Genomic DNA, 13,182 nt, shown 5'->3' on the forward strand with positions numbered 1-13,182 from the left:
GATGGGGCTTGCAGCACGGTTTGCCCACTTTTTCCCATTAGAGGGAGAGAGGCAAGATTTCTTGGACATGCTTGGATTGTCCAGGTAGAGCATCAGCAGCTGAGCATGGACCAGTTTTAGCATAGCAGACATATCCCTTGCACAGGTGTCCATGCGTTGGATTGGCGAGAGATCATGAGCTAGTATCCTTTTGATGGAGTGTCATTTTTAGTCAGGAGCATTGTATTGCAGGAGCCCTCCAAGGTGAGGGATATCGCATGCTTCAGTTGGCAGTAGGATGTAGGCTGACCACTCATCAGTATTTCAGCACGACTTCAACATGATGAGATTGACCTTGGTCTATGCCAAGGGTTGGATTGGAGAGAGGTGATGAGTTGGTACGCGGCAGGTGGAGCAGCATTCACAGCCGAAGTTATAGCACAACAGGAGCCGTGGAGCCTTGATGCTCCTTCTTGGCGGCATTGGGATCCAGGAGGATTTGCTGATGACAAGTTCAGTCGGAGATTGATCTAGGATCCGGGCATCGAGGAGTCTGTTCATGGTGGGTTGACACAGGAGTAGAGCGTCACCCAGTGGTTCGTATGGGATCCTGGCATTGGGTCTCAGTTGCGTCGGACCACCAGATTGGTCCACATATTTGGATTGCTTGAGGGCAAGCAATCTTGGGGTGGGAGGACTGTCATGTCCCCATTTTTATCCTTCTTCATAGTGCAGCCAGGGTGGATTTCCAGGGCAGGAGGTGGCCAGGTCAGTGGAGCAGGTTTATGTCATCAGGGGTTTCGATGGAGTTTTGCGGAGTTTTTATGGGATTTGATGGCATTCGCTTGGCATATTCCACCATCTGCACAGTTTGCCTTTTGTTCCGTCGCATTCCGACAACTTTTAGAAATCAACATTATTATTGGGCATAACTTAATTAATTATGCTTGAGGTGGCATTCTGAGGAGATTAATTGGTGGAACACCTCAGTGTAATAGCTCATTGGAACCAGAACGGGAAGATCTATAGGATGGGATGGTTAGATATGAGTTTCAGTGGCTTGAGGAGACATGGTGGCCAATTTACCCTTTTCCCCGCATTAAAAGAATATTTTAATTGAAATAAACGAGGGAAAAGTGCCCCATAATTAAAATAATAATAAAATAGAAGGTTCTAGAGGAGTCCATCAAATCTATAAAAGAGGAGGAGGAGACCATTGGAGGCATCTTGGTTTTTGATATTGCTTCTTGTATGAGAGGTTGAGGACCCAGTTCTCTACTCCATTGGTAGCCCCAAGACGAAAACCCTCGGGTGATATAGAGAGATTGGGCAAGCACCCATCTCCCCTTGGTGGATTCATTCAGAATCCACAAGTGTAGTGATTGTTTTTCTATTTCAATTTGGAGACCGGAGGGTCATTCCCAGCTATTGTATTGCATTCTATTTATATATAATAATGCTGGATTTTGGTTGTTGCATTTCTCATTGTTCCTCATATTGTGATCTTTTAATGAGTTTTCGTGCAATTTATAGATTTATGGTTCTAGTTTTACATGGCAATCTTCTGGAAAATGCATGTTAGTCTTATATGAAGCGTTGTTCCAAAAATTTCTGATTTGGGACATTACAGATGCCTCCTGAAAGAGAAATTAAGCATATAATCGAAGTCAATTCCAAGATCAAACCCTATCAACATCAAGCCATATAGATATCCAGATCATCAAAAGACTGAAATCGAAAGATTAGTCCAGGATCTTTTAAAATGTGGTATCATCACAAAAAGTAGATTTCCTTACATTTCTCTGGTAGTTTTAGTCCGAAGGAGGGATGGATCATTTAGACTATGCATAGATTATCGAGGGTTGAACAAGATAACAATTAAGAACAAGTTTTTGATTCCCTTTATAGACGAAATGCTAGATGAACTTCATGGAACCAAATATTTTCCAAAATTGGACTTGAGATCTAGGTACTACCGAATCAGAATAAGGTTTAGAGGGCATAGCTAAAATTGCCTTTCAAACACATGAAGGTCATTACGAGTTTAAGGTAATGCCTTTTGGGTTAACTAATGCTCCAGCAACCTTCCAGGCTACCATAAATAAGGTATTTTGTCCATATCTAAGGAAGTTTGTGTTAGTGTTCTTTGATGATATTCTAGATATAGTAAAACATGGAAGGAGCATCTGCAACATCTAGAGCAAGTTCTCACTATATTAAAAGAACATCAGTTTTATGCAAAAATATCCAAATGCACTTTTGGGAAGGAAGAAGTAGAGTACCTCAGACACATAATATCCAAGGAAGGAGTAAGAGTAGATCTTAATAAGATCAAGGCTATAAAGGAATGGCCCAAACCAACTATCATCACTAAATTAAGAGGATTCTTAGGGTTGACTACATACTATCGAAGGTTTATTCGAAACAATGTTCATGTAACTGCACCTTTAATGAACCCTCTGAAGAAAACTAATTTCAATGGAATGATAAGGCAGAAAAATGTCTTGAAGACTTAAAAGAAATTATGTCCAATGCACCTATATTGCAACTCCAGATTTTTCAAAGCCATTTGTAATTGAACGTGGTGCTTCAGGTTTTGGAATATGAGCAATGTTGATGTAGGATGACAATCCAATAGCATTTGAAAGCAGGAAGCTCAATAAAAGAGAATGTCTAAAGTCTACATACAAGGAAATGCTCGCCATTATGCATGCGGTATCCAAGTGGAGACAATATCTTTTGGGAAGTAAGTTTTCAAAGCGAACAAACCATAATAGTCTTCAACACCTCCTCCAGCAGAAAACAATTTCTACAGAACAGCAAAAATGGATCAAAAAATTTATTGCCTTTAACATGGAAATCTTACCTAATAACAAGAAAGACAACATACTAGCAGATGCTTTGTCCAGAAAGGATGAAGAGTCATCATTACTTGCAATCTTTGTTGTAGTTCCAGAATGGCTTAATGAAATTTGAAGTGAGTATGCAAAAGATCCAAAAACATGTGCTATAATCAATAATCTTGCTTAGAATTCAAAATTCGAATGGAAAAATTATATTCTTTGGTATAAAGGAAGAATTTACCTAATCCCAAATTCCAAATTTAAGTCCAAAGTTCTCAAGGAGTCCCATGATTCACTATCAGCAGGACATGTAGGTTTCTTTAAAACCTACTATAATGCACGTCAATCATTTTTCTAGAAGGGAATGAATAATGATATTCAAAAATATGTAGCAGAGTGTGATCAATGCCAGAGAAATAAAAATGAGAACATTATGACCCCCGGATTGCTCCATCCCTTAAATATTCCAAACCAAAAGTGGGAAGAAATATCAATGGACTTTATCGAAGGGCTACCCATGTCGGATGGAAAAGACAAAATCCTCGTAGTAGTCAATAGACTCACCAAGTATGCACACTTCATAGGAATGAAGAAATCAGACTCGGCAAAACAAATCCCTGAGCTATTTTGCAAGAATGTTTATAAACTACATGGGTTTCCCAAGGTCATTGTTAGCGATAGAGATGCCAAATTTAAAGGGAATTTCTGAAAGGAATTTTTCTAACATATCGAAACTTACCTAAACATGAGTTCAGCAAACCCTCCTTAAACAGATGGTCAAACAGAAGTTGTCAATAAATATTTAGAATCTCAATGGTTACACCTCGTTGAATAGTGGTACAATTCCACTTATCACACTTCAGCGAAAAATGACCCCATTTCAAGCTCTGTACGGTTATGAGCCTCCTAAATGGAAGGACCTTGCCATTATTGAGGCAATTCCCAGCAGTTAAAGATCAATTAGAAGAAACCCAAGAAGTCTTTCGAGCACTAAAGGAAAATCTAAATATTGCAAGAAATCGTATGAAGCAGCAGGCTGACTAAAATAGAATAGAGAGAGAATTTGAGGTTGGAGAATGGGTATTTGTTAAACTCCAAACCTACAAGCTATTGCCCTTAAAACAAAAGGGAAAAAACAACTTGGCACCAAAGTTCTATGGACCATACCAGATTAACAAAAAGATCAGCCAAGCAATATACAACTTAAGCCTTTCTGATAAAAGTCGTGTTCACAATGTCTTCCATGTATCTTGCCTTTAAAAAGCACTTGGCAAACACCAAGTGGCACGGACAACACTTCCAATACTAGATTACGAAGGGAAGATCATTTTAGAACTAGAAGGAAACATCACCACCAAGGAAAAAAAGTTGTGATCACGTGTAATTAATGAATATCTCATTAAGTGGAAGAACCTACCAAAGGAAGAAGCCTCTTGGGAGATATAAGTGTTTCATCAACAACACCCGTCGTTACGTATGCTTCGAGGACAAAGCATCCTTTTGAGAGGAAGGCAATGTTATGTAATAAATTAAATAAATGTAATTATGGTTAATTTAGAAACAGGGGCACGATCAAAAGATCATGCCCCTTCTCGAAAAGGCACCCAAGGCCATATTTAAGCTAGGGACCCTCTCTATAAGACTCATCATTCAATTTTTCAATAATATCTATATATATATAGTTTGTTTATTTCACATCTTTTTCATTAATATTATAAATGAAAGCAAAATTAACATGATGCTTAAATTCATCTTTCGTCTCTGGTTTAACCATTCTTCTCTCATTAAGGAAGTTCGTCCATCATATGTCCTCTAGAGTGTTATAGTACCACTTGGGCCTTTTCCTCATTGCTCTACCCTCCAAATCAACATTGCTTTCCACCCAATTTGGAACATTTTCAGCCTTGATCAGCATTTTGCTCCTCTCACACCAATTCCATTTGACTTCCCTTCTTCCTACATCTTCCTGTCATGGGACTTGACTAGAATTTTCATCCTCATAACAACAATGATTATCAACTTTCAGATCTGATTTCTGATCTGAAAAACACCTGAACTCTCATCCACAATGACATCTCAACAAAATGTCACATTATTAATAGCAAGATGTACCAACCTATAAGCCTTCATCAGCATTGTGCTTTTCTCGCAAACTAATTCGTTCTAACTTCCCTTCTTCCTACACCTTGTCATGGGACTTGACTGGAATTTTCATCCTCACAACAACAATCATTATCTATCATTATCAACTTTCAGATCTGATTGCTGATCTGAAACATGCTGAAAAACACCTAGACTCTCATCCACAATGACATCTCTACTAAATGTCACGTTGTTAGTAGCAATATTGTTATGAATGAAATATATATAAAAAATACAAAAAAATGTAAATAACAATAAATGACTAATGATTAATTAACGAATAATTAAGAGTGAAGAGGCATGTCTCTAAAGACATAGCCGTTGGCGAAAAGGTATCTTCCTAGGTATATAAGCAGGTCCCCGCCCTCATTTGTAATTATCTCATATTTTTGTACATTTCTTATATAAATATATTACTATCTAAACTTCATTGTCATCGCAGTTCAAAGTGCTTTGCTACAAGTAATTGGAGGTTCTCCATTCCACAATCAAGCCTTTCGCTATAAAATTATTTAAAAAAAAAAGAGAATTAAAAAAAAGGAGATTATAGAAAAGAAAATTATTATAAAAATTAAATTAAAAATAAACATATATATAAAAATTAAAATTTAAAAACAAAATGAATCAAAATCAAAATCAAGAAACAACCAACATGGCACAGTCGTTGCCGCCTGACGACCCAACAACAGCCGGAGCCACCAACAATGACGCACCCTGTTTGCAATCGTCGACAGTGGGCCAACTAATCGCGTTACCACCGTTTCACCCTCAACGATTGGTTATCTCCAAACGCTAACCCCATGTTCATTTGCCATTTGACAACATCCAGTTGTCACCCGTGACCATCTATATAGTCGACCACAACTGCAAACAACCCCACCACTACTCGTCCTTCCTGAGTCGTCGCTTGAACTAACACTTGTCATCAAACCTTACTACAAGTCAAAGTTTCCAAGGCTCGCGAGTTGATATAGACTCCCCGATATATAGGCATCGGAAAATCAACCAAGATCGAGGTTTTCATTACTCGAGGGTTTAGTTTTCATAACCACAATCGTTGAGGATTAAAACGTGAGGCGAGGTTAAGCTAGCAAGGGGTGCATCTGTTCGAAAGAGCAGTACAAACATTGACTTGCATAACCTGTAATTTGTCATGCTTGAGCCGCTGATCCGCCAACCAACACCACATCCAATCTTCGTTGCTTTACTGAAACCTGAGTGTGTACAAATTCAAAATACCATCTACCAGTCAAAATTGCCACCAGCAAAGCCACACTACCGCTTGCAACTGCCACATTTTTGTACATATTCCATATGCTACCATACAATCGTGCCATAAAACACAACCAATCCTGAACAACCACCATAAAACGTCGCTATCTCTATACAAACAAATCTATATGTTGGTATTCGTCCCCACTTGTGACCTTTCATGTTATATTTAATTAAATTAAATTAAAATTTAACACTAAAAAAAAATATTATAAAAGTGATTCGATAAAGGAATTTAAGAAAAGAACAAAATATGAGTTCCACTCAACAATCATTATTTTGGACTAAATGTTAATTTTGTAAAACACATATTGAATATCCATGGATTCATAAAAATTGCGACTTATGTTGTCCAACATGTGGAAAATTATTTAATGCAGAAGAATGTCAAGATGATGAACTAATGCAAATTATAGAACGAGAGGAAAAACTTGCAAAACTGGAACAAAAATTAACAAAAAAGGACGAGGAAATTTTGCATCTAAGGGACCATAACCAAAAATTACTTGCGAAGGTCAATAAGTCCAAGGAAAGAAAAAAAAATTAGAAGAAGAAAAGGAATGTGTCGAGAAAAAATTCAACGAGAATTTATCAGAGAAGGAAGAAGAAAATTTGTGCTTAAAAGACCTAAACCAAATTTTATTAAAACAAATCAAGTGTTTAAAAGACGAAGCTCGAATGCCAAAATAAAGTTGACTCGGAAAATGAAGAACTCTTACGTCTCAAAAATCATAATCAGAGTCTACTCACTCAAATTAAGAAACTCAAAAATGATAAGAAATCATTGAACAACAAATTAAAAGAATTTATTACGAAAGAAGTGTCAAAGTCTTCAGTCCACGTTGAAGAAAAAGATACGAACACCAATCCAATCAATATCACAACTCAAGAAAATGACAAACCAGTTGAAGGAAAAACATATTCAGATGTTGCAATTCAGACGATAGAAATTCCAAGTGTAGATTTCATAACCAATTTAGCAAACCAGGAAATTGCCACACACATGATAAGGGAAAGTCGAAACAGAGGAACTATTTATTGACATCCGAATCACAAGAGCAAACTTTTCAATCAATCTACTTCTCAGTGTCACTCAATACATAAACAACTAACTTCTGCTCCAAGGAATATTGAAGTTTGTACAATCCACTCAAGTGATAATAATTCATCACAAGTTTCCAGTAACCGCAAGATTCCATAGAAGATTAACTTAAGATGGTCAGATCCCTTCTCAATTCGGAAATTTTATATATCACTCCAAGGATCCTATCATCATGTATCAACAAGGGAAACAATTCAAAGAACTACAGAAGATACAAATAGATTTCAAGACAAAGAAACAAATGCACGCCTTATAAGCAATAAGCTTTGAGGGCAAAGCTTTTTAAAGAGGAAGGCAATGTTATGAATAAAATATATATTAAATAATACAAAAAATGTAAATAACAATAATAATGATTAATTAACTAATAATTATCTCATATTTTTGTACATTCCTTATATAAATATATTACTATCTTATGATGGATATCTACATATACCAAATCTTCTAAGTATTTCTGTTGCGCATACGAACTTTGTTCGTTACAATGGCATCAGATCATTGCTCTGAGTATACGAACTTTGTTCGTTACAAATATCTACCAACCTATAAGCCTTATGTTTCTCATTCTAATTGGTAATTATCATATTCATATATTATGAATTCAACTTAGTTATCTTTTCATGAATTAATACTTGCAAAATAACTAAATAATTTAAGATGACTAGTCACTAACATAGGGCTTCATGCCTAACTAAGCCTCCTCTAGAGTGATCTATCACATCACTTTAGTAGAATATCGATTCAGTGGGTACAAGTTAGTGTGTATTGCTTCTACCCAATACTGTTAAGTTTTGCCCTACTCTACAAAATACATCCAGCCATTTTAATGTAAGGTTGTATTGCGTGAATACAAAATCATTCAATCATTGTTGTTCCAAATGGTTTCTCTTCTTTGTGTGCGTAGACTCAAAGACAACATAGTTGCACTCGCACCCAAATGCACTACAAGTTTGACTCAAGATCTGAACTGCAAGCTTTGCAATTAAAGGCATTGGCTGCCAAACAACTTCCACCAATCAGCTACAATAAGATTCAATGACAGTAGGAAATTCAAGAAATAAGTTTGAAAATAACTAGGATTTTCGTCTAGAACAATGCATAATATAGCTTAATATGAGCCTAAATAGGATGATGAACACAACTAGAGCCCTCACCTGTGGCTAGGGTTTCCACCCTAGTGTTTTCAGTGAGGTCGAGTACCTTGAGTTTTTCATCAAAGCAGAGCTTGGAGGTTCCAATGCCCAAGATTTTGAGAAGGTAGTTAAGAACTTTTGACTCCTCGTCGTGGAAGCCCCAAAACATTGAAACCCAGCTCACGAATGCTTTATGAGGAAGATTACAAAAGTCTCTGAAGTCAAGATCTCAACCCTTGTCTACTAGGAGGAAGTTCCTCTAATTTGCTGAGAAATCCCTAGTTGTGGAGTTCATGGGGAAATCCAAGTCATAAGGTACAATTGACTCTAATTGAGGAATCTTGACCCTGTAATGAAGGACATGTAAACTTTTGTCTTTGTGGTAGAGGATGTATTGTGTTTCTATTTCCATTGAAGGAAGACCGCAATCTGATTTTTCATAAGTGGGCCTTACTTCTTGGGGCCCCAAAATTATACTTGAAACCTTGGTCACTACCCTTCAACCAAGAAGAAGATATTCCAACGACACTCCGAGTATGGGTTCTACACCCTCACCTGCCACTCATATTCTAGGATGATTTGACCCTTCAAGTGATTAGCAATAGCATGGCAAGTTTAGATACAATGGCTCCAAAGGTGTGTTAGTATGCATGCCTAGGAATATGCACATACATGGACTTCGAAAAAGGCCTACAAGAGGCAACACAGCTGAGTATGGATGGACGGTAATATATTAAAGAGCTGGATTACAAGCAGTCCTCATTTAAGTGGTCAGTTCAGAAAAGAAGCGATCCCCATTTTGGTTTTTTTTCTGAAACCTGACCAGTTTTTGCCCTACCTAATCTAAATCAAATGGTTCCAATAACACTAGTTTATTGATATATTGTTGAATAGATGGTTCCTCCGCCCCATTTAAAAACCAAACCAATTCACTCCTAAAGCTTTGAAGATTATCATACTTGACAATAGTAATAAGGTTTTTTAAAGGTGGATAGCATGCTCTTTAGAGAATCTATGGCAACGTTTATGAGAAGTAAAGAACAGTTCCTTTTGACCCCACAGAATGTACCTGTTTATGAATGTCCTTCAAATATTAATCATGATAGGCTATGTACTTTAGAATTGGGTATTCATTAAATGGAACAGTATTGATGATGACATGATACCAACTGAAATACAGAGTAATTCATTAATTTTCAAAAATACAGAAACTTAATATCTCCAACTTTTTATTGTTTACAAATCTCCAAAAGCCGCATGCAATCCACATTATGTATCACAGTTATTGATTCAAAAAAGGGAAAGGTCACTATATTTTAGCTTATTGGAATGACATTGTTTCCATAACAAATTCAAAATGCACTCAAACTTAACCAATGTAATTTACAGTTTAATCAGTTCACTACATTGTCATGGAAGATTTTATGGAATACTGAGCCTTCCAACTAACCTCAATTTGCCAGCCTCTTCCTTGTGAGAAGAGGCTGCAGCTAATGCGAACCTCCTTTTCCCATCAAGTGCAGTCAATCTCTGTCATTCACAAGAGAAAACTAATCAACAAAGTCAGCAAAGGCACCCTTCCTGCAAAAATTAAACAAGGCAAAGTCTAACTCAAAAATCATTCTGAACCATTGCTTAGAGGTCGCCAGCCTGACATGATGAGAAACTAATAACTCTTTTGCAAACTGACAAACCTCAAAAGTGTGAACCAGTTCTTTATCATCACCAAGTGAGTCCCTTGCTTCTGCTGCTTCCACAGAAATAGACATCATCCCCTCTATATCCTACATGAAATTTGAATCTGTTCAGTGCAGGCAATATGAAAAACGTATATACAGACATGTATATTTCTAAAATCATATATTTTATGTCAAATTGATAGGTTCAACAATGTGTGTCCAGATGAGACAAGAATTTGAATAAAAAAATTCAAAAGGGTCTCTAGATCATCGGTGGAGTATTGAACAAGTGGCAGTGACTCGTGTACCTAAGATGGTAAGGTGGCATTCAGCTTAAAAGATTCATTGGCATTCTTACATGCTGTGCCATTTCTGCTCCATTGGATAAAAGGAAAACAGCATAATCTAATTAAGAGGATAACTAACCACTCTCAATACTATCGTCTGTCACACCAAGGGATCAGAAATTAGACTCCCAATCTTGATTTCCATTAATCTGAACATCATATACATCAGAGTTGTGACATTTGGGATTCCAATTCCAAGGTCTGTTCAAAATTCAAATTACTCTACTTTCTTTATTTACATATTTCGCCCAATCCTTGAGGATTAGGTGTCTAACATTCCCCCCCTAAATGTGAAGGGGTGTTTGTGAGTCCAAGCATCATTCTGAATCTTTCAAACTTTTCTCTTCCAAGTGCATTGGTGAAGATGTCTGCAATTCGCTCATTTGTCGAACAATGTTGTAGATGGATAGTCTTGGCCTCTATATGATGTCGAATCAAATAATACTGTGTTGACAAAATTGGTTCGATCATCAAATTTGGGATTCTTGGCCAATTTAATTGCAGAATTATTGTCAGCAGTAGAGTTCACTTGTTTCTACTGCAAATCTTCAAGAATTTTCCTAAGCCACACAATCTCCTTGGTTGCTTCTGCAACTACCACATATTCTGCCTCTGTTGTGGAATCTACTGGAATTGAATGTTTGCATGACCTCCAGGAGACAGCTCTTGATCCAAGACTCATAACATAGCCTGAAGTAGACACTCCATTTTCCTTGTCTCCATCAAAGTCTGAATCAGAATATCCAATCAAGCTGAAGTCATCCACCTGTGAATATTTGAGTCCAAAGACTTTAGTTCTTTTCAAGTACTTTACAACTCTTTTTGCAGCAAACAAATGTCTCTCACAAGGCTTTTGCATAAACATGAAAAGGATTCCAACTGCAAATGAAAAATCTGGCCTGGTAGTGGTGAGGTAGATAAGACTTCCCACAAGTTGTCTATTTAGTTGCATCCTCAAATTCATTTCCTTGTTTAGATGTGAGCTTCAGATTTTGTTCCATTGGAGTGGAAAAAGGATTGCATTCATCCATGCCAAACTTGTTCAACAATTCTCCAATGTACTTCTTTTGAAAGAGGAATATATATCTTACATGTTGGGTCACTTCAATGCCCAAAGAGTAATGAAGGTGTCCCAAATATGCCATCTCAAATCCTTCTTTCATTTCTTTCTTTATGGATGCAATATAATTTTCAGTCTTCCCATTATCAACAGATCATCTACATATACCACAAGATAGACAACAGTTTTGCCAACTTACTTGATAAACAAAGTTGCATAATCAAGATTAAAGTGTTTGAAATTTAATTTCTTAAGATGCTCAGTCAATTTTTGTACTAGGCTCGCGGTGCTTGTTTTAAACCATACAAGGATTTGATGAGTTTACATACTCTTTGTTCATGTCCCTTCACTACAAAACCTTATGGTTGAGACAAAAACATTTTCTTTCAAATCTCCATTCAAGAAAAGTTAAAACAGTCTTTACATCCATTTGATGGACTTTCCATCCATTTTGAGTTGTTAAGGCAAAGATAGTCCAGATAGTGGCCCATTTTTCTATGGGGGGAAGGTCTCTTCATAATTGACACCTCCTTTCTATGCAAATCCTTTTGCCACAAGCCTTGCTTTGTGCTTGTCAAGTGAGCCATCTGATTTATACTTGTTCTTGAAAAACCACTTGCAGCATATTGGTTTGGCTCCAAAGACTCCTTCAGCATTGCATCTTGCCAAATACTCCTTTGTGCTTGTCAAATGAGCCATCATACTCCTTCTGCAATGCTTCTTTCCATTCACCATGAGAAGAAACTTCTTTAAAGGAAGTTGGTTCAAAATTAGTAGACAAATTTAATTTACAATCATAAGAAACATCCATATGATCAACTAAATCAAAATAATCTACATCACCTTCAGTTTGTCTAGTGGAACTTCTAGTTCTTGTATTTCCAACCTCATCAGGATGAACACTCTCAAGTGTTTTAATGTGCCATTTCGGAGGACCTTCCTAAGATGGTCTAGGTTGCTTTGTTGATTGAGATGAGGTTGCACCAAGTGTCATGTCTCTTCCTAAATTATTTTGGAACAAGATTACTTTTTGTATTATGGGGCCAATTTTGGAACTAGTGGACCCCATTCGATTTTATTAAGAGATTAGACTTAGGAAAAGTTATTTGTGTTGTAGTTAAGATACAAATGGGGGCCACCCTCACTAGGGAAATACGCACTCCCTAGTTCAAGTTGCATGGAGTTCGTTAAGTGAGGGCCCACGATGGAGGAAGAATTGGAGGAAAAAGTGCTCCACAAAATCTATATAAGGAAGGCAGCTCTCCTCATCTCATTCATCTTTTTGGTATATCGATTTCTCTTTGGTTGCTCGAGCTACTTAACTAAGTCACTCGTTGTTTAGCACGAGTTCTTCAAGCGAAGAGCTCACCCTTTCTTCAGGGGACTTCAAGTGCCACCCTAGGAAGGTTTTCTTCATTTCTTCAGGAGGAGGATCTCATTGTGATTTCCAGTAGTGGCATTCACTTCCAGGTGGTGCGTATTACTGGAGGACGCAGTGAAGAGGAGGCTGAGTTTGCTTGTGGTGTCTTGCAGTGGAGTTTGGGTGAGAGATTTTCCAGAGAGGAGGCAAAGGAGGATTGTTGACATTTGGGAGAGTTTGGGAGTTGGTGGAGCGTATTGCT

At 37.2% G+C, this 13,182-nt stretch overlaps 1 protein-coding gene across 4 annotated transcripts in view; it reads right to left on the reverse strand.

The window, feature by feature from the left end:
• The window catches only part of LOC149167846 (exocyst complex component SEC6-like), a 504,852-nt gene that overhangs the window by 454,934 nt on the left and 36,736 nt on the right, over positions 1-13,182 (reverse strand). For all 4 annotated transcript variants that reach the window (XM_089433197.1, XM_089433196.1, XM_089433194.1 and 1 more), the window contains exons 6-7: positions 10,169-10,258; positions 9,925-10,004 (exon numbers count right to left, since the gene is read on the reverse strand). In XM_089433197.1, coding sequence (XP_089289323.1) covers positions 9,925-10,004; positions 10,169-10,258 — 170 coding nt within the window. The remainder of the gene's footprint in view (positions 1-9,924; positions 10,005-10,168; positions 10,259-13,182) is intronic.

Source organism: Pinus tabuliformis, chromosome 5_1 (genome assembly GCF_031772625.1).
Source record: "Pinus tabuliformis cultivar Carrire ecotype Pingquan chromosome 5_1, CPIR1, whole genome shotgun sequence".
Classification (NCBI taxonomy): Eukaryota; Viridiplantae; Streptophyta; class Pinopsida; order Pinales; family Pinaceae; genus Pinus; species Pinus tabuliformis.